Source organism: Abramis brama (assembly GCF_963993115.1).
Source record: "Abramis brama genome assembly, chromosome: 13".
Classification (NCBI taxonomy): domain Eukaryota; kingdom Metazoa; phylum Chordata; class Actinopteri; order Cypriniformes; family Leuciscidae; genus Abramis; species Abramis brama.
Window position 1 is genome coordinate 31572318 of NC_139975.1, and position 23051 is coordinate 31595368.

At 44.9% G+C, this 23051-nt stretch overlaps 1 protein-coding gene across 1 annotated transcript; it reads left to right on the forward strand.

Moving 5' to 3' along the window:
• Nucleotides 1-6467: 6467 nt before the first annotated feature.
• LOC311094714 (E3 ubiquitin-protein ligase TRIM35-like) lies at nucleotides 6468-8180 on the forward strand (the record flags this gene model as incomplete). The annotated part of the gene is made up of 5 exons (XM_084132841.1): nucleotides 6468-6630; nucleotides 6743-6973; nucleotides 7091-7113; nucleotides 7195-7313; nucleotides 7639-8180. Exons 1-5 carry the CDS (start codon nucleotides 6592-6594, stop codon nucleotides 8178-8180), a joined length of 954 nt encoding a protein of 317 aa, XP_083988967.1. The 5' UTR covers nucleotides 6468-6591.
• Nucleotides 8181-23051: the final 14871 nt, after the last annotated feature.

Genomic DNA, 23051 nt, shown 5'->3' on the forward strand with positions numbered 1-23051 from the left:
AACCTTCAATAGATATATAAAAGGGCCCAAATCAGTTTATTGCGTTTTGGAACAATGGATCCAGAAAGACATGAAGGAAGAGGGATAAGAATGAGGAGGAAGGGCAAGGACAAGAAGACAAGCAGTCTCAGATGAAATTCAAGCCACTCTAGTTGCCCATGTCTTTGTCAATGGTGTGACTATGAGGGAGGCTCGGCTACGAGTAAGGCCAAATTTGAGTCGCTTTACCGTCGCCTCGAGAACCTTCAGGGAGGTGTGGTGGCAAACAAAATTCTATTACTGAATAAGAGACAAACATTTCCAATTGTCTTTGATGAGGTTTATTTTCTTGCAAGAAAAGGCCAGCAGTCGTACAGTCACACAGTGTGGCTGCAGTGACAGTGAAGGGAGGGCATCCTTTCTTCTTTATAGTCTTGACTCCCAGAATGTTATCTTTCTAGGCAAATGATGGTATTTCAACCATATGTGGAACATTCTTAGACGTATCCATCATATTTTATAGTGGAGACCTTCCTGTCACGTCCCAACACTCTTTACCATTCCAATACAATTCGAATTCCATATTAGAATATGGTTTGTGTGTTCTCTTTTACTGTCATATGTTGGTCACACACATCTTACTGTAAGTAAATATAATTAAAAAAAATAGAGGAGAGAGTAAAAAAAAAAAGAGTAAAAAAAAAAAAAGAGTAAAACAGGGAAAAAAAATATATTTGTGTGTGTGTGTGTTTTCTGTGTATGAATAAAAATGTGCCAGTGTATCCACTGGTTGTGTCTTTTGTGTTCATCATGTGAAAAGGTTTGTGATGGGGAACCACAAGCAACATAATTTACCAGTTTTGGAAATGTTGTTTTGAATTATTGCACCAGTGTGTTAGACTATGTTGTAGTGTGTGTGATTTTGAGTGCTTGTGTGTCCAGTCTGAGGGCAAAGTTTGGTTTTTCAGCAAGAGTGAATGGTTTTGAGTGTAGAGCTTCATTTTGACCTGAAAATAGGATGTTTGGGGAATTGGGTGAGACGTTATGGATTTGTGTTTATAGTTTTGAGAATACGAGGCATAGTTTCAAGAAATGTGTTTAAGCAATCGAGAAAAACTGTAATATAGGCCCTAATTCATGTTTAGACCGGAAACCCCAAAGAAGTTCACATTCAGTGTATAATGATACTATATTGAATTTGTGTACAACAATAAATGTGGTTGATTACTGCAGGGTAAATAACCCAAATAGCATTCATGCTAAACCATACATGGTTTAACCCCTCAGGAAACGGACAATGCTCGAGACTAGATTATTGGCTTATTTCTAGTGAATTATGTAAAGATGTCTCAGACTGTATCAGCTTGCCCACTTATGGATCATTGTATGGTTACTCTGTCCTTATCAAATTCTAAGAAACCTCAGATCTCTCCTAATATTTTGAAGTTCAATAATCATTTGTTAATTTTTTTTAGCTTTTGTCAACAGGTGACGACTCTCATTTAGGAGATTGAAAAGCTTGATATGTCTTGGGAATGGTTATATATATATATACCTTGCTATCTATGTGCTAACACCGTTTGGTAGTTAACACTAACACTGTGTTTACTGTTGCACATAAAGCAGTTTGTATAATAATTATTTTATAATAATAACTTTTTAGTGATATAAGTGATGTAGTAAGAAAGTTGCCATATCACCCTGAAGCCCAAGACTGGTTGCCGACTGAATCTAAGCAGGGTTGAGTCTGGTCAGTACCTGGATGGGAGACTCCTGGGACAACTAGGTGTCTGCTGGAAGAGGTGTTAGTGAGGCCAGCAGGGGGCGCTGCTCACCCTGTGCTCTGTGTGGGTCCTAACGCCCCAGTATAGTGATGGGGACACTACACTGTAACAAGCACCGTCCTTCGAGACGTTAAACCGAGGTCCTGACTCTCTGTGGTCATTAAAAATCCCATGGGACTTAACCCCGGTGTCCTGGCCACATTCCCTCCATTTGCATTTTTTTTAACGCAATACATTAAATACTTTTTTTAATAGCCCACTTAAAGTGTTTATTACAAATAAATTTACTAAATGCTAAAAAATGAATAAATGTAAAGCACAGGTTTGTGCTGAGGAGCCGAGCTAGTATCTCAGCTTGTAATATTATATTGTACATTGAATGAAAATGAAAGATGAATGTTGCTCATAAAATTATTAAAAAAGATGAGCAGTCGATGACCAGGATGAGGAGAAGCCAGCACCAGCCAAGAGAAAACGAGACCGAGAGGATGAGCTGATCGAGATAATTAAGGAGGACGTGAAGTTTCAGAGAGAGACAGAAGAGAGGAGAGCAGGGAGAGAATGGACAGTTTTCTCTTCTTGAGAGACTGGTAGAGAGATAAACTTTTGGTTAGGTAAATAAAAAAATGTACATGAATTGTAATGTTGTATACATTATTTTTCTGAAAGTTATAATTTGTAAATGAAACAAAAAATAATTTCTGTGCATTGTTTATTTTTGTAATGCAAGTTGTAAATGAATCAAAGAAAATGTTTTATACATTTTTGTTATGCAAGTTATAACTTGTAAATGTAATAAATATATTATTCTATGCATTTATTTCTGTCATGTCAATTAATTTGTAAATGAAACAAAATAAATTGTTATATACATTTTTACTTCGAGTACTTTTTACAACTATTTACAAGATAAGTTACAGACAAACATAATAACATTTTAAATTAACAGTACATAAAACAGACTGGAATAAAACATTTTCTGTAGAATTTTATTGAGCTGAGCAGGTGATCCTGGTTTTGCTGCTGGACCGGGATGTGCTGCACAATAGAGACGCTGGTAAAGCCTCTGCCATCTGGGATGAGTGCATATTTCCACTTTCTACCAACAGGGTTGCAGGGCTGACTCGGGCATGGGCTGCCATATCACTGAGATGTTCAGAATAAATTAAATTAACTCACATCCTCTAAAAACAAACCATAAAATATTCCATTTCTATTCATTTCTCACTGAATTATGCGATCTGAAGAGCTGAAAGAGCATTCAGAGCGCACTCTGTCTCTCCTCTTCCTGTTTTGCATCAGTTATGATCTCAGCGCTCTCTCATTCGCCGCACAGATGTCAATTATTTTACGTGAGTAAAACATGACCATAATTCCTGCCCTTCTGGATATCCTGTACACTTCCTCGTTCTGAGCTCTGTGAAAAACAAAGTCAAAGAAATGTTTCTACACATCAAAAAACGAAGAGAATAAACACACAATTATGATAGTATAGGGTTTGTGTGTGATTTTCATGTGAGTTGGGGTATATTCATATGAATAAAGAATGTTTACAGTAGCCTATACATGCAAAGCAGGTGTAGCTGTCACATTTCCATGTAGTCACCATCCTCTTCACTACACGTCCCAGCATCCCTCCTGGTCCGCACCTGCATATCATTCACAATCACTCACACCTGCACCTCATCATCACCCTCATCACTGCCACAATAAAGGCACACTCCATATGCCATAAATGCCGGCTCCGCCCTGATCTAAACACACGATTATGATAGTATAGGGTTTGTGTGTGATTTTCATGCGAGTTGGGGTATCATCATATGAATAAAGAATATTTACAGTCTCCTGAGCTGCCGGCTCCCCCCTGGTCTCCTGAGCTGCCGGCTCCGCCCTGGTCTCCTGAGCTGTTGGCTCCGCCCTGGTCTCCTGAGCTGCTGGCTTCGCCCTGGTCTCCTGTGCTGCCGGCTCCGGCCTGGTCTCCTGAGCTGCCGGCTCCGCCCTGGTCTCCTGAGCTGCCGGCTCCCCCCTGGTCTCCTGAGCTGCCGGCTCCGCCCTGGTCTCCTGAGCTGTTGGCTCCGCCCTGGTCTCCTGAGCTGCCGGCTTCGCCCTGGTCTCCTGAGCTGCCGGCTCCGCCCTGGTCTCCTGAGCTGCCGGCTCCGCCCTGGTCTCCTGTGCTGCCGGCTCCGGCCTGGTCTCCTGAGCTGCCGGCTTCGCCCTGGTCTCCTGAGCTGCCGGCTCCGCCCTGGTCTCCTGAGCTGCCGGCTCCGCCCTGGTCTCCTGTGCTGCCGAGTCCGCCCTGGTCTCCTGTGCTGCCGGCTCCGCCCTGGTCTCCTGTGCTGCCGGCTCCGCCCTGGTCTCCTGAGCTGCAGGCTCTGCCCTGGTCTCCTGAGCTGCCGACTCCGCCCTGGTCTCTTGTGCTGCCGGCTCCGCCCTGGTCTCCTGAGCTGCCGGCTCCGCCCTGGTCTCCTGAGCTGCTGGCTCTGCCCTGGTATCCTGAGCTGCCGGCTCCGCCCTGGTCTCCTGAGCTGCCGGCTCCACCCTGGTCTCCTGTGCTGCCGACTCTGCCCTGGTCTCTTGTGCTGCCGGCTCCGCCCTGGTCTCCTGAACTGCTGGCTCTGCCCTGGTCTCCTGAGCTGCTGGCTCCGCCCTGGTCTCCTGAGCTGCCGGCTCCACCCTGGTCTCCTGAGCTGCCAGCTCTGCCCTGGTCTCCTGAGCTGCTGGCTCCACCCTGGTCTCCTGTGCTGCCGGCTCCACCCTGGTCTCCTGTGTTGCCGGCTCCACCCTGGTCTCCTGTGCTGCTGGCTCCGCCCTGGTCTCCTGAACTGCCGGCTGCATGAAGGGCCATCTCTGCCCTGGCCGCCTGAACCAGCACTGCCCTGGAAGCTACCTGCTCCATATGGGCCATGCCCTCGTCAACCCATATAGTCCTAAGTGTTCATGTGTGTTATGTAGCTTGAAGTTAATTGTAGCTCTAATTCACCTGTCATGCCAGGAGATATCTATTTCATAATCTATTTTGTTACAAGAATTTACATAAGGTCCCAAGAACATGCCTTTTCTTTTTCTTTTCTTTTTTTAAAGGTAATAGGTGGATTAACGAATCTGGGATGAAATTGGTGTTGATGGGCAAGCCAATAAATTTCAGAATAAAGGCTAATAATGGCTGAATAAAAACAAAAAAATAATGATAAAAGAATAATGAAGAAGAAGTCTTATACTGGCAGAGGTGCTAACATTCGCCAAAGAGAACAATAGAATCATGAATGGGCAGTTCTCTGCGCCAGACATTACAGTGCAGGGGAGTTATAGGGGGAATAAATAAACCATTATTTGTTTTCATGTTTGAGCTTATATTTATCCATATTAATAACAGTCTGAGTAATTCTAAGTCTTCAACTGTAAACTCTTAAGTGTTGGCTTTCTAAATATATGTTGATTATGTGTCTATGTGATTATGTGTCCTTTTCTTTGTTTCCAGAATATGCTTGAAAGCACAAATAAAATAAAGATAAAACTATACATCCAGTTTGTCTTCAGAAACTCCACCCTCTTACAAAACCAACCAGGAAGTGACTAATCATTATTTCTGCCTTTCAGTTTCACTGAAAGCTAAAACGAGTCAGTGTTGTGAAGAACAGAGGAGAACACATTATATTATAGCATTTTTGTTTTTTTCTGAATTAACCCAGATTAGATTTTAATTGTAATAGTTATTTTTTTCTTTAAAACAAATTTTAGAAAGTGAAAGTAAATTGTACATCATTGGATCTTTTACAAATCAAGGAAATGGATTCAAAATCTGTGGAAGAGCTTTCTTGTCCTGTTTGCTGTGAAATCTTCAAGACTCCTGTTATTCTGTCCTGTAGTCACAGTATTTGTAAAGAGTGTCTACAGCAGTTCTGGAAAACTAAGAAAACTCAGGAGTGTCCTCTCTGCAGGAGAAGATCCTCTAAAGGTGAACCTTTAGTTAATCTAGCGTTAAAAAACTTGTGTGATTCATTGATAAAGGAGGGAAATGAGAAACGTTCATCAGGATCTGAGGAGATCTGCAGTTTACACAGTGAGAAACTCAAACTCTTCTGTCTGGAGGACAAACAGCCTGTGTGTTTAGTGTGCAGAGACTCAGAGAAACACACCAATCACACATTCAGACCCATCAGTGAAGTGCTTTCATCTTACAAGGTAAAACAAATATCTCTCATTTCATATGCTGAATACAGTGCTAAACACAGAGTACTATTTGTGTATATAGACCAGTATTTATTTTTACTCAGACTAAATCTCTATAATTTACTGATATAAAATAGTTCTGCACTAAGCTTTGACCGCTCTGATGTTCAAATCTTCTTGAATGAAACAGCATTGGCACAAAACATGTATTGAAAAAATAGATATGTCATGGGTTATTAAACTTTTTTCATTAATAATATGTGATTAATTACAAGACATACCAAAAAGTGATTGATACTAACATACTTTCGCTTTCTGTATTTGTATTTGCACAACCACAAATTTACAACTGCATGGATATAATAATTAAGAATTGGCCATTGGAAAAACCATATTTGTTTAATGAAAACGTGATTTCTTGATGTTCCTTTCCAAATTAAATAATTAAAAAAATATATGTCCTGCAATTTTCAGGCACAAATGCTTCCTGACAATGACCCATTCAACATATAAATAATATAACAATAAAAACATCCAAACATACAATGTTTAAACCTCTTAGAGCTGCATAAGTTTCACAGATTTTCATCTTAACCTGTAGGAGGAATTTAATACAGCACTGACGTCCTTACAAAACAAGCTCAAACATGGAGAAGAAATGAAAGAAGAATGTGATAAAACAATTGAACACATCAAGGTGAGGATATAAAGAGTTAAATACTCAACATTCACACACAGAGTTTATTATTGACATTAGTGGAGTGTGTGTTCATACAGCGCTGACTGAAGTGAATGTGATTTGATTTCAGTCTCAAGCTGAGCACACAGAGCGTCAGATTAAAGAAGAGTTTGAGAAGCTTCATCAGTTTCTCAGAGACGAAGAAGAAGCTACAATCACTGCAATGAGAGAGGAAGAGGAGCAGAAGAAGCAGAGGATGAAGGAGAAGCTGGAGGAGATGAACACACACATCTCAGCTCTTTCACACACAATCAGATACATGGAGGAGATGATGAAAGACAATGACGTCTTGTTTCTAAAGGTGACAAATCAATCTGGCTTCATTCTCTGTGCAGAAAACAACTTGTATAGAGAGACTCATTGACACTGAGAGTGTTTGATAAGATATTAAAATGTTTTCAAACTCTATATTTTCCAGAACTATAAAGTCACGATGGAAAGGTGAGTGAGCTGCTCGTATCTCTTCTCTCAGTGGATCTGAACTCACATTCACTGCAGTTCTGACTCCTGAATGTTCCTCAGAGTCCAGATCTCACAGCCGGATCCACGGATGAGTTCTGGGGCTTTGATTCATGTGTCGCGTTATCTGGGTAACCTGCCGTTCAGAGTCTGGAAGAAGATGCTGGAAACTGTCCAACACAGTGAGTCTCAGCAGATTTGACACCAGTGCAGAAGATAGTTCAGATTTAAACACACACAACATCAACATTTGATAGAAATATATTTAATAATCACATAATTACAATTGTATTTCAGAAAATCATCAGATCATATAGTGAACTCATAATGAAAAGTCTATTTAACCTAAAATATATTAAACCTGAAGCCTCAATCCATTCTGACAGTGACTGAGAGACCATTGTCATGATTTTATGATTAATGATTTATGAAGTCTTTATGTGTTTTACATTTACATTTCTAATACATCATATCTCATCCTGTAATCTGATGTTATTCTCTTTGCAGCTCCGTTGACTCTGGATCCAAACACAACACATCGTTGTCTCACACTCTCTGCTGATCTGACTAGTGTGTCGGTCAGTGATGAAGATAAAACACTTCCTGATAATCCAGAGAGGTTTGATGAGTATCCATGTGTCCTGGGATCTGAGGGCTTTAACTCAGGAACACACTGCTGGGATGTGGAGGTTGGAGACAATACATACTGGAGTCTTGGAATAACCACAGCATCAAACCAAAGGAAGGGAGAGGATTTCTTTGACTCTAATGTCTGGTGTGTGCAGTACATAGACAGCAAATACAGCTCACAATCCCCAGAGCAACACCTCACTGTCTTTACTGTTAAACAGAAGCTTCAGCGTGTGAGAGTTCAGATGGACTATGACAGAGGAACAGTGTCATTCTCTGATCCTGTAACTAACACACATTTACTCACATTCACATCCACCTTCAATGACACAGTCTTTCCATTCTTATATAATCGCTGCACAACTCCTCTGAGGATCTTACCAGTTAAACTGTTTATTACAGCAGAAAATCACAGTTAAATCTGCTTCTGCTTCTAGATTAATTCAGTTTTGTAAATTATTCTTCAATAACAATACTGTAGGGTCACATTGATCAATCACACTTAAATGTAAAATTTAGAGTTAACTTAACCCTTGTGTGTCCTTAAGCCGGGTGCACACTGTGTGACGTATAATAGTCCTTTACGATTGTTGCTTGTCAGACTGTACGAACATTATCATCGCTGTAAGACACGCTAAAAACGGACACGCAAGAAAACGCCTCGGTTACGACTGTAACCTCGGTTCCCTGAAGAGGGAACGAGCGTTGCGTCGAGTTTGACGCTATGGGAACGCTTTGCGTGATGACGTCTTGAAGCACATGTAAAATCAGTCCAATGGTGTGGCGGAACGTCAGAGGCGGGTGACGTCACGTACCAGGAAGCTATAAAAGCCGGCCCGAAACAGAAAACGAAAGCTTCGTAAAGTCTGAAGTCGTGTTGACAGGCATGAAGGAGATATGGCAAGGTGACGCAACGCTCGTTCCCTCTTCAGGGAACCGAGGTTACAGTCGTAACCGAGGCGTTCCCTTTCAAGGGAACTCGCGTTGCGTCGAGTTTGACGCTATGGGAACGTCTATACCAACGCCTCCATAGCTACAAATGTCTGTCCTGTGTGAAATCTGGTGAGCAGCACTAGGAAGACAAAACATGAGACCCTGGAGCAGAGTCTAGATCCAGAGAGTAGAACCTGACGAAAGTGTGCGGTGAGGACCAGCCTGCCGCATCACAAACGTCCTGTAACGAAACTCCTGATATAAGGGCCTTAGAGGCCGCCATACTCCTCGTAGAGTGCGACCGGACAGCCAAAGGAGAAGGCTGTCCAGCCGCCTCATAAGCAAGTGAGATAGTCTCAACCACCCACTGCTCATCCTTTGCTTAGACACTGGACCTCCCTTGTTAGGGGAGCAAATGTCACTTTTACGCCACAGGGCAGCTCTGTGGACATACGCGTCTAACGCCCGAACAGGACAAAGCAAATTATTCGCCTCCTGGTCCGATTTCGAAAGGGAGGAGGACCTCCAAGTGCCACGAGGGAAACGAGATACCAAAGGGGTCTTTCCCCACAGACATTCCACCCAAAGGACTGTGGTAAGCACCTACGGCCGCCACATAAACCTTTAAAGTGGACGGGGTCAGACCTGCAGTGAACCGGTCCTGCAGGAACTCCAGAACTGTACCAATTGGGCAGTTGACTGGATCCAACCGACGGTCACTACACAAAGAGGTGAATACTCTCCAGTTCAGGGCATAAAGTTTCCTCGTGGAGGGAGCTCTGGACTGTAGAATGGTCTCAACAACCTCAGTTGAGAGACCTGACTCTATGAGCTGGGCCCCCTCAGAGGCCAAGCCCACAGGTTCCACAGTTCTGGTCGGGGGTGAAAAATCGAGCCCCCTGCTTGGGACAGAAGGTCCCTCCTGACGGGTAGCTCCAGAGGAGGCCCGTCGAGGAGGGACACAAGATCGGGAAACCCGGTCCCTGCGAACTCTTTCCAGAACTCCCGGGAGCAGAGCAACTGGGGGAAAGGCGTACAGACGTAGCCTCGGCCACGTCTGTACCATAGCATCCAGTCCCAGAGGAGCTGGATGCGTGAGGGAGAACAAAAGTGGACAGTGAGACGTCTCTCGAGACGCAAACAGATCCACTTATAATTTCCATATCAGCTCCACCACCTCGGGGGTGGAGCCACCATTCCCCGGGCCTCGGCCCCTGTCTCGACAGAGTGTCTGCTCCTATATTCTGGACCCCGGGGATGTAGGCTGCCTTGAGTGACAGCAACTTCCCCTGGGACCACAAGAGGATATGGCGTGCCAGCGCAAACCCCCTTGATATAGGCGACTACCGACGTGTTGTCCTTATGTACTACACATGGTGTCCCCTGAGACCTATGAAAAAGCTCCTCAGAGCCCGGAAGACAGCTAACATCTCTAGGCTATAGAATGCCAGGAACGATGATGGTCTTCCCACAGACCTTGAGATGAGCGACCCTCAGGATCGCTCCCCAACCCGTGAGGGAAGCATCCGTCGTTAGCAGTTTGCGACGACAAGGAGCTCCCAGCACTGGGCCCTGGGACAGGAACCAAGGTTTCTTCCACATAACCAAGGCACGTAGGCATCACCGCGTGACCTTGATTGTGCGAAATGGGTTGCCCCTCGGGGAAAACCCTCTGGTCCTGAGCCACCACTGCAGGGGCCTCATGTGCAGCAGTCCAAAAGGCATCCCGTTGGAAGCTGCTGCCATGAGACCCAACAGTCTCTGGAACTGTTTGACAGTGAGTAGCTGGCCTAGCTTTACACTTCTCACAGCTGCCAGGATCGAAGCGTGGCGATGACAGGCGCGCCTGCATCGACACTGAATCCCAAACCACGCCTAAAAAAGTGGTCCTCTAAAATAGAGAAGCACACTCTTCTTGGCGTTCAGCCGTAACCCCAACTCTTTCATATGGGCGAGAACAACATCTCGATGTTGAACCGCCATCTAATGCGACTGAGCTAAAATCAACCAATCGTCGATGTAGTTCGTGATGCGAATACCCCGGAGGCGCAGAGGCGCCAGAGCTGCATCCACGCATTTGGTGAAAGTGCGGGGTGATAAAGCCAGGCCGAATGGAAGAACTCGATATTGGTATGCTTTGCCCCCGAAAGCAAACCTCAGGAACTTCCAATGACACGGACGGATGGAAATATGCGTCCTTGAGGTCTATCGTGACAAACCAGTCCTCGGACTAATCTGTGGCACGATTGTCTCAATGTTAACATTTTGAACTAGAGCTCGAAGACCTAAAATGGGACGCAATCCCCCGTCCTACTTTGGAACTATGAAGTACCGGCTGTAAAACCCGGTTTCCCTGTTGGAGGGAGGTACATATTCTATGGCCCCTTTCTCTAACAGAGTGTTTACTTCCTGTTCCATAACCAGAACCTGCTCGGGGCCCACCATTGTGGGCAGGACCCCCATAAACCGCGGTGGGCGTTACTAGAATTGTATCTAATACCCTTTTTCCACGGTCTGCAGGACCCAACGAGAAACATTTGACAGTAGCTTCCACGCTGTCAAAGATTCTACTAGAGGTACCAGTCTCTCGAGACTGGTTTCTGGATTTTGTTGCTGTTGAGTAGTCGGTTCGTCGCCCTGTAACGGCGCACCGGCAGGGAACGACCAAACAGACTGCTCTAGCACCCTCCTCAGAGGGGGCGGGCATCCCGAGGCCACTACGTTTCCGGGTGGACCTTGAGATATGTGCTCGCCGGAGACCGCTGCGCCCTGTAACGCCGGAGGCGGCAGGGTTGGCAGAACGGTCCCCTGAGGGCACCGAAGAGAGACGGCACCGTATTTTTCTCCTGCTGTTGAGCAGTCGGTTCGTCGCCCTGTAACGGCGCACCGGCAGGGAACGACCAAACAGACTGCTCTAGCACCCTCCTCAGAGGGGGCGGGCATCCCGAGGCCACTACGTTTCCGGGTGGACCTTGAGATATGTGCTCGCCGGAGACCGCTGCGCCCTGTAACGCCGGATGCGGCAGTGTTGGCAGAACGGTCCCCTGAGGGCACCGAAGAGAGACGGGCACCGTGAAAAGAGGTGTTAACCGCTCTGCTTCGGGGGGACTACCCTCATTTGTCCTGAGCCCTCAGACATCAGGACTTTTTCCCAGCAGCCTTCTTGGCGGTAATAACGGTCCGCAGATCCGTTTTACCCCTCGAAGACTGCTGGGTTTGAGAGCGCCCTCCGTGTCCCCGAGATTTTTGTGGGGGAGCACGGGAGGAAACGCTCTGTTTCTGAGTGGCGCGGTGCTCAGCGCTCTTTTTAGAGGAGTGAGGCTGCTCCCGCTCAGCAGCCTCATAGAAAGAACGGCGGGGGAGAAGTTTCTGAAGTGCAGCTGCCTGTTTTGAAGCTTCTTGTGACTTCGCTACAGCACTATTAACTGCGTCTCCAAATAACCCTTGCGTGGATACTGGTGCATCTAAAAGAACATGTTTTTCTTTGTCCTTTATGTCACTTAAGTTGAGCCACAGATGCCTCTCAGTGGCCACCAGGGCTGCCATAGAGCGGCCGATGGATTTAGCCGTCTCCTTGGTGGCCCTGAGAGACAAATCCGTGGCTCTACGCAGTTCAGACACCGTATCAGCACTAATACCCCCGCCCTCCTCAAAATCACCCAATAACTCAGCCTGGTAAGCCTGCATTATGGACATTGTATGTAAACACGCTGCAGCTTGACCGGCGGCGGCATAAGCTTTATGAACCAGGGAAGAAGTAACTTTTACTGGCTTGGATGGAAGTGCAGGAGCCTTCAGAGAAGATGCCGTTGCTGGAGAGAGATAGCTCGCGAGCGTCTCTTCCACCTTCGGCATCTCCCCATAACCATGCTCTTTATAATTGTGAATGGATGAATAGTGTGATGTTTGTGCAGTATACACTCGATATGACACTGGTTTCGCCCACGATCTCGACACCTCGGTGTGGAGATCGGGGAAAAACGGCAGGCTTCTGCGCTGGGGCTGCGCACGAGATGGCAGGAAGCGTTCGTCGAGCTTACTTTTCGAACGAACGTCCTGCCTATCTTCTGGCCACTCAATAGACAGTCTGTCAACAGCTCTAGTAATGACATCGAGCAGTTCCTCAAACGCATGAGACTGAGGTGGCGAATCCTCAGACTCAGCTACAATACTCACAACATCCAACTCCTCAGAGCTGGATAGTTGCAGTACTGGTACCTCTATCGGGGGGGAAGAAACCGCAACGCGTGCTTCCACACCCTGATAAGAGGCACTGGATCTATCAGACGGATGCTGAGATAAGGCAGAGCCCGTCTCAACATCCACTGATAAATCCATCTGTGAACCCCAGGTCTGAGATCGACGCCGTGCCTCGGCAGCGGCGGGACCCGAGCCCTGGGGAGCGTGGTCGGGATTGAACCGAGCCAAGCGGGATCGGAGCGTACGCAATGGAAGCGCACAGCAATGCACACAGTCACCACCCTCGAGTGCTGACTGGGCATGCTCCTCTCCCAAACAAACAACACAAAGAGTGTGTGTGTCACCTCCCGTTAAATAACGCGGGCAGGGATGGACACACACTCTAAACTGCTGCTCGCTCGCCATACTGAATATATATATATATATGATATAGACAGACAACACCAAATATACAGACAGATTTCACACAGAGCGCAACTGAAGACTCTGTTTCGGGCCGGCTTTTATAGCTTCCTGGTACGTGACGTCACCCGCCTCTGACGTTCCGCCACACCATTGGACTGATTTTACATGTGCTTCAAGACGTCATCACGCAAAGCGTTCCCATAGCGTCAAACTCGACGCAACGCGAGTTCCCTTGAAAGGGAACTCGTCTGGAGTTTTACATCATCAATCAATGACCCGTTCGGTGACAGTGAGCTGGATCACACACCGGATTGAAATGGTGACTAATAGGCCGGGAGCCAGGTCCACTCCTCAGGATGTTTTTTGCTACCTTTTTTCACTATTATTTCCTATTATCTTATACCTTGGGCCATCACAAGTTAATAATGACCACCCCCAACTCGGCCCCGTTTGGTCTCAGGGGCCAAAAAACACCCTTTTTGGGAAAAGCTTTTGGCGGAATGATGTAATTGTGAATATAAAGGTACTGCAGCTACATAAATGGCCATATAACCCTAAAATTTTGCATGGTGTATCCTGACACATAGAGGAAACTAGCAGAAAAAGATTCTGGGCATTGCTACCTTTTTTCTGTCAAATATCACCCTCAACATACCCCAAAAGTCTAAAAAATGTCTGTCCGCCTGACAAATTGTCATCAAAAGTGATCATTTTCAAGCATTTTATTATATACATCACTGCCTCAAATGTACATGAAAAACTTCCCAAGTTCATAAGCTTCAATTTAAGTCCAAGATGACCTTTCTATCTAGACGATTATAGCTGGTATAACCAAAGTTATCCACTGTACCTCAAATCGGAGAAAACAGAACTTTCAATCAATCAATCAATCAATCAAACTTTATTTATAAAGCACTTTACAACGACCGAAGTAGACCAAAGTGCTGTACACAAGAATAAACAAATATACAAAACAACACATCTCATGCAGCATAAAATACAAAGTGAAATAAATTAAAACAAAACGTATAAAACAAACCATAAACTGCAAAACCATAAAAAGCTAAATGTCAACTCCTGGTGTTAAAGGCCAAAGAAAATAGATGAGTTTTTAAAAGAGATTTAAAATGAGTGATTGAAGTGGCCTGTTTTACCGGCTGAGGCAGATCATTCCACAATTTTGGAGCAGCCACCGCAAAAGCGCGATCCCCTCTGAGTTTACGTTTTGTTTTAGGCACAGATAGGAGCAGTTTATCAGCTGACCTAAGAGAACGAGTGGGTGTGTGTAGATGGACTAACTCAGAGATATAAGACGGGGCAAGACCATTTAATGATTTAAAAACAAATAAAAGAATTTTAAAATTAATCCTGTACTGTACAGGCAGCCAGTGAAGCGACGCTAAGACGGGTGTAATGTGTTCATATTTACGTACTCCTGTTAAGAGACGTGCTGCTGCGTTTTGCACCATTTGAAGACGAGCTAAAGAAGACCCACTAACCCCCACAAATAGTGCATTACAGTAATCCAGCCGGCTAGTAATAAAGGCATGGATTACTGTCTCAAATTGTTGTCTTTCTAAAAAAGGCTTTACTTTGGCCAATTTCCTCAGCTGGAAGAAGCCCGTTTTCACTACTGCTCTAATCTGGCTGTTGAAGTTTAGATCAGCATCGATTTTAACCCCTAGGTTAGTGATAACTGGTTTATTATATTGGGTCAAAGCACCCAACTCAACGGAACAAGTCCCATTAGTACCACCAAAAATCATCACTTCTGTTTTATTAGCGTTAAAACTTAAAAAATTAATAGCCATCCAGGCTTTAACATCATCGAGACACTCTATTAGCGAACTGACAGTGTCATTCTTTTTAATCGGCATGTACATCTGATTATCATCAGCGTAACAGTGAAAAGATATGCCATGCTTCCTAATTACTGAACCCAGCGGTAGCAAATACAGTGAAAAGAGAAGAGGACCCAGAATTGAGCCCTGGGGGACCCCACAAGAGAGAGGTGCAGAAGAGGACTCGGAATTTCCACAGCTGACGCAGAGAGTCCGACCTTCCAGATATGACCTAAACCATTCAAGCGCTGTGCCTTTTATGCCCACCCAATGCTCCAAGCGAGAAATCAAAATTTCATGGTCCACAGTATCAAATGCAGCCGTCAGGTCAAGAAGCACAAGAACAACATAATTACCAGAATCTGTAGCTAAATAAATATCATTAAAAACTTTTAAAAGAGCAGATTCTGTACTGTGTAAAGATTTGAAGCCAGACTGGAATACCTCAAGGATATTGTTGTCTTTCAAAAAAGCCATTATTTGATTGCAGACTATCTTTTCAAAAATTTTAGAAATAAAAGGTAGTTTTGAAATAGGCCTAAAATTTGCAAGATCTGTCAGATCAAGACCAGGTTTTTTGAGTAGAGGTTGCACTACAGCGTGTTTAAAAATTTTAGGGACCACACCAGAGGACAGACTGCTATTAGCAACTGCAAGAACAGACGGTCCTATAGTAGAAAAAACCTCCTTAAAGAGTCGAGGAGGAATAGCATCTTGTGGTGAACCTGAGGGCTTCAAATTTCCAACAATCTCCTGTAACATACACAAAGTCACAGGCTCAAACTTATCAAATACAGAAGAGCAGCTAACAGAGACTGAGGGGTCAGAGCCAGAATGTGAAATTAGAGCTCTAATGGAGGTGACTTTATCATTAAAAAAGCGTAAAAAATTTTCACAGACAGCCGGGGAGGCATCAACACAGACAGTTTGTGGAATATTAATAACTGAATCAATAGTTTTAAACAAAACGCGAGGCTTATTACTGTTCAAGAGAATGATCTCAGAGATATACATTCTTTTAGCTTCTTTCACAATTGTCTGATAGTGACGCCAACAGTCCCTTAGCATTTGAAATGACACTTGCAGCTTATCCTTTTTCCATTTGCGCTCGACTTGACGGCACTTGCGTCTGACAGCACGCACCGTGTCATTTAGCCATGGTTCAGTTTTTGTTTTTGGTTGCCTGAGTTTTAATGGAGCCACACTATCGATAGCAGATTGACAGGTGGAGTATAACCATGAGCTAAGCTCCTCTGAATCATTATGCTGTGGTATACCAAAATTCTGATTAAACACAGATGAAAATTTAACAGCAGTAGTAGAGTTTATAATGCGGCAGGGCCGAGCAACAGTGCAGGGTTTGTTTGTATTACAGTCCAGGGCAATCTCAAATAGTATAGGCATATGGTCAGAGAACACTGCATCGCCGATCTCTAGATTATAAACAGGCAACCCAAAAGATCCAGTGTATGTCCACGTTCATGTGTGGGGCCAGCCACAAACTGCGTGAGATTAAAAGAATCAATAAGGCATAAGAAGTCTTTTACCATTGGGGCGTCAGTACAACACACATGGACATTAAAATCCCCAATAATTAGGACGCGGTCATATTTCGGCATTATCTCAGCCAGGAAGATAATTAATAAAGTCCTTATTATATTTCGGAGGCCGATAGATCACTGCACATAATACAGTATGAAAACGACCCAGCTCAAATAAACAAGGTTCAAAACTGCTAAAAGGTGTTGATAAGAATATGTGTTTACATTTATAGGTGTTTTTATAAACAGTTGCGATTCCTCCTCCTCGTCCCGACGTCCGCGGGGAATTTAAATAGCTGCAACCATGCGGTAAAAACTCAGAAAAAACGCTGGACTCACCAACACTCAACCAAGTCTCCGTCACACAGAGGAAATCCAGTCCTCGGGAGGTGAAAAAGTCCTTTAGGATAAAAGTTTTGTTTGCTAGTGATCTAGCATTTACTAAGCCAATCCTGGCAGGGGCCGGCGGGTCTATAATGCTGTCTTTCCGAGAGACCTGGCACACAGGTTGAAGGTCTCGCAGGTTCACCCCACGCCAGCAAAGGCGAGGAGAGCAAGGAGCACGGGCCTGGAACTCCTCATCCGGTCCGACGACAGGTACCAACCAGGCGTCGACAGGGTCCAGCGATCGGCGAGAAATAAAAGGTCGAGGCACCGCCCGGTACTTGGCCCAGGGGATCATGGAAGAGTGCGCCAGGGAAGCCTTCATTTTCACCAGCCATCCGCTGCGTTTACCCCGGCGACGATATCGCTTACGCTGGTGATGTAAAGCCGTAAAACGGCAGAGAGAGGCTGGGATCTCAGACAGGAACGGTGGCAATGTATTTTGTCCACCATGATCAAATTTAACAGTAGGTCGAACGCGCTTGGAAAAAACGAGCGCGTCGCACCGCGACCGCGTCGCTTCCATTATGAGCGCGCATACCGCGCGTCTACATTTGAAATAACGAACTTGCGCGCGCAAAAGACGCGATATGTGAACAGGCCCTAAAACGGCAAGCCACACACACTGGCGCCATCTTGGTCTCATTTCTTTCAAGCATTACCATTCCATATTGGATTAAGCATATTTTTTACATATGAACAATGTCTTAAATAAGAGTTGAGACTTGACTTATGAGCTATACTATATGAAATGAATTGCATGAAAAGTGAGCAATGTTATGCCCCTAGGTCAGGGCTATTCAATTAGCTTCATTCGAGGGCCGGATTATTAAATCGAAATGTTGAGGAGGGCCGGTGGGTTTAGATTATTTATTGAAACATTATTTATTACTTATTGAAACATAACAGTATCAATAAATAAGGTAAAGTAAACCTAAAAAAGTATTGTATTTACTTGGAAATGTGGTACCCAACAGTATGCAGATTTATGAGTATTTAATAAATAACTTATTTACAGCTATGTACAAAAATATGAATTATACAAGATCATAGCTATTGGTAAGAATTATTTTATTTATAATTATTATAGGCTTAAATGAAAATATTCTGACAGTGAGACTTGATAACCACAGGTAAAACCATAGATGGTTACTCACTCACTACCACTGTATAACAAAATTCCTAAACACAGGTAAAAACTATACACAAAATGAATTGTATATTCCTCTACCAACCTAATTAATCTACTGCAATATAGGCCTAAATGACTATAAATTAGGATTCAGTATAAATATTCCACATTTCTGGCCAAACCATAGTAAATTACTACACTACAATTCATGGTAAATGTAAAGGTGGTGATTAAGGGATTTAAAGTCTTCTAACTTCGTTCATGGCACAATGTTTCTGCTGTTTACCTCATCAGGTGTGTTGGGAATGTTGAGGCTGTTTCATCTGATTTAAAACTAGTTAAATCATCAAGTGATTTGTGGTTTGTAACAGAGGTGTGTCGAATTGAACCACTTCTCACTGGATGTCGCAATGCTGTTTAATAACAGTGTCCAGGGGCCTCATTTATAAAACTTTGCGTAGGATTTGCGTCAGAAGTGGCGTACGGATGAAACATAGGACGTGCGTACGCACACAAATATTTGGATTTATAAAACCGTGCGCACATCCTACGCAGTTTTCCCTTAATAAATCACAATCAATTCTAAATGTAGCGCAGCTTTTGCGGCTTCATGTCACGCCCATAGTTGCCCATAAATAGTCTGTGAAACGCCCACAAGTTAATATTCATTGATTGCGAAATCATGGCAAACACAGAGAGGAAAACCAAGAAACGTAACTTCACTCACACGCAAGCGTGAAACGCATGATCAGCCATTGTGCGTCATTACGCATTGTGATGGCATCATGGCATTGGCGAAATGGTGAAACGAAATGGCGAAACGTCTCGGTTACATATGGTAACCCTCGTTCCCTGAGGGAGGGAACGGAGACGTACGTCGTGACCGACTGATAGTAATCTCGCTAGAGAGGCCAATCTACTTCGAGTAAAACTAAAACGAGCCAATACACATTGGCATGCAGTCATTTGCATCAACTGTTAAGCCTCGCAGTGCAGGTATATAATGAGCAGTAGGTGCAAGGTGAGCTCCTTTTTTGCTGAGGAGCCAAGCCTGGTAAGCTGGCCGCCCCCGTGGGCAGCAGCAGATGTGATGATGGGATGTACGTCTCCGTTCCCTCCCTCAGGGAACGAGGGTTACCATATGTAACCAAGACGTTCCCTTATCGGTCGGTCACTCTCGACGTATGTCTTGACCGACTGATAGGAATCCCTACCAAAGCGCCACAGCTGCTGCACCCCATCCAGCGCCCGGTGCAAGCCTGTACCCCTTCTTGCCTGGACGGAAGATAGGAAAGGGCTTACACAGAGCGTATCTATCACTGTTGTTCCATGATAACCCATACAGTGAGATTATTGGATAACACTGGGAAAGCGTGCCCATTCTATGGAAGGAGAACGCTGCGGAAGCCACTTTCTTCAAGGGAGTTATGTGGAAAAATACATATGGACTAGCCCGAAGGTTGTACTGCATATGAATATTGGGTAACTTAGCCCAAGGGAAAGACACGGGGCTTCGATTAGGAGCAGCCGTGGAAGTATACACGTATGGAACCCAGCCTAACACCTGATCTCTGAAGGGAGTGGTAGAAACCTTGGGCACATAGCCAGGCCGGGGTCTCAGTACAACATGGTTGTCACCCGGCCCGAACTCTAGGCACGATTCGTCGACCGAAAATGCTTGCAGGCTTCAAAGAGAGAAGCTTTAAGTCTGCTGACTTCAAAGGCTCAAAGGGAGCATCCTGAAGAGCTTGAAACACCAGGGAAAGGTCCCAAGAGGGTATGGAGGGGGGACGAGGAGGGTTTAACCTTCTTGCCCCCCTAAGGAACCTGACGACCAGTTCGTGCTTTCCATAGATGGCACGTAGATGGCAACTGTTTTGCCATCTATGTGGTCATGATAAGCTGAAATAGCAGCAGCATGTACTTTGAGGGTGGATAGAGACAGCATTCGCTCCAACCCTTGCTGCAAGAAGGAAAGCACGGACCCTACTGAACATCTTCGGGGGTCCTCTCGGCGAGAAGAAAACCACTTGACGAACAGGTTCCACTTCAAGGCACACGTCTCATGGACGGCGCCCGTGCAGAAGTGATGGTGTTAAGTACCTCTGGGGGTAAGTCACCTAGAACCAGAGATGGAGTTTCCAGAGGTCTGGGCGCGGGTGCCATAGGGTGCCCTGTCTCTGAGTCAGAAGATCCTTCCTCAGAGGAATAGGAGGGACTGTCACGAGGAGCATGATTTCTGGGAACCAGGTCCAGGTGGGCCAATAGGGGGCCACCAGAAGGACCTGCTCCTCATCCTCCCTGACTTTGCACAGGGTCCTACCTTTGAAGATGTTCAAGCAGTTCAGCACCGACTGAGCGCGTTTGCTTTGTGAGGCGTGCTGTCTGTGTGACCGAATCCAACTCCATACCGAGAAAAGAGATCCTCTGCATGGGGGCGAGTTTGCTCTTCTCCCAGTTGGCCGGAAGACGCAACTGGCTGAGGTGCCTGAGCACGAGGTCCCTGTGTTCGCATAACTGATCTCGAGAGGGTGCTAATATGAGTCAGTCGTCGAAATATCTGCAGGATGTGCACGCCCTGTTCCCTCATGGGAACAAGGGTCCCCTCCGTGACTTTTGTGAAGACACGGGGAGACAGGGACAGCCCGAAGGGCAGGACCTTGTACTGATATGCTCGACCCTCGAACGCAAAGCGCAGAAATGGCCTGTGTCGAGGAAGAATCAAGACATGAAAGTACGCGTCCTTCAGGTCGATCGCTGCAAACCAATTTTGGGGACGGATGCATTTGAAAATGCGTTTCTGCATGAGCATTTTGAACCCACCACATTTCTTGGGTACAATAAAGTAGGGACTGTAGTGCCCTGACCTCATATCGGCTGGAGGGACTGGCTCTATCGCATCCTAGTAGGACTGCGATCTCTGCTCGCAAGACATGGGCATCGGCTGCTCTCACTGTAGTGAAGTGGATGGCCCGATCCATCTCCAGGTCGCCCGTCCTAGGGCTGCTTGCTCTTGGCTTTACCGCCCTGCTTGGCAGGGGCCTGGACGGGTGGGCCTGCCTGCGACTGGCTCCTTGGCTCCGCTTAGGTGGAGGCTGCTGCTGCGGCGCGGGCGCGAGGGCAGACACAGAAGGCCGCCCCGGCGACGAGCAGACTGAGGGGCTGCGGGCAATGGGGTGGAGGCAGCAGCTGACCGCCGCGGCAGGATGTGCTCGATGGTCTCAGTCTGCTTTTCAGCCAGTTTCTGCTGGGCAAAGTTCTCGACCACGTTGCCTTTGAGTGCTCTCAAGCGCACCTTACCAGCTGTGAGAACAGCTTTTGTCTGCTCAAGTCAAAACAAAAGCAAAAAGAAAAGAAAGAGAGAGAAAAAAGACCGCTCGCGCTGCTGTGCTGTCACCCGCACCAGTGTGGAGAGGTCCGAAGAAGAAGAAGCTCGCTCAGTTTCACAATCTCCTTGAAGGTATGTAGAACACATCGAAGTGTTTGGCTCCAAAAACTGATGAAATCCATACAAATATAGATGAAGATGAGGAAAATGATGATTAAGAGTTTATATTCTACACTAATACAACACACTAACATGACCAGTCGTCGAAGTACAGCATGGATAAGCAGCAAAAAGATCTAAGAACCAAATAAATGTTTTCTATTTTATGTTTGAGCTGTATTTTAGTTTCGCCATTTGGCTGTAAAGAATGTTTACCTGTACAGAAGGTTACTAACGTTTACTCTATTGAAGGTTGTTTTTTTGATAACAGACTACACACTAGAGTCATCTTTATTCCTTGTGTTACGAGGACTTTGTGGACTTATGGAACCCATAAGGAATGGTAATGCTTGAAAGTTCTGTTTTCTCCGATTTGAGGTACAGTGGATAACTTTGGTTATACCAGCTATAATCCTCTAGATAGAAAGGTCATCTTGGACTTAAATTGAAGCTTATAAACTTGGGAAGTTTTTCATGTACATTTGAGGCAGTGATATATATAATAAAATGCTTGAAAATGATCACTTTTGATGACAATTTGTCAGGCAGACAGACATTTTTTAGTCTTTTGGGGTATGTTGAGGGTGATATTTTACAGAAAAAAGGCAGCAATGCCCACAATCTTTTTCTGCTAGTTTCCCCTATGTGTCAGGATACACCATGCAAAATTTTAGGGTTATATGGCCATTTATGTAGCTGCAGTACCTTTATATTCACAATTACATCATTCCGCCAAAAGCTTTTCATAAAAAGGGTGTTTTTTGGCCCCTGAGACCAAACGGGGCCGAGTTGGGGGTGGTCATTATCAACTTGTGATGGCCCAAGGTATAAGATAATAGGAAATAATAGTGAAAAAAAGTTAGCAAAAACATCCTGAGGAGTGGACCTGGCTCCCGGCCTATAAGAAATCTCGGTTACACTTTATTTTAAGGTGTCATTGTTACAGTGTAATTATACATTTAAGTACTGAGTAATAATAAACTACATGTACTTACTATAGCGTTAGGGTAGGATTAGGATTTGGTTGAGGGTTAGTTGCATGTAATTATGCATAATTTACTGCTATTACTATGGTAAGTACATGTAACATACTGTATGTAACAAGGACACTGTAAAATAAAGTGTTACCAAAATCTCTAATGTTAATTTTATTTACGGTCACGTTCATCAATCACACTTAAATGTTAAATTTTGAGCTGACTTAAAAATCGGAGTTCTGTTAAGTCATTCTGTTTACAGTTTTTTTCGATTGCTAAACGACAGTGAGCACAACTGGAGCTACATGTGCAAAACTCTAACTACAGTCTGCACTACCAACAGTCACCTGAGCTAAACAGTTCACATCACCTGCAAAACTCACTCCAAGC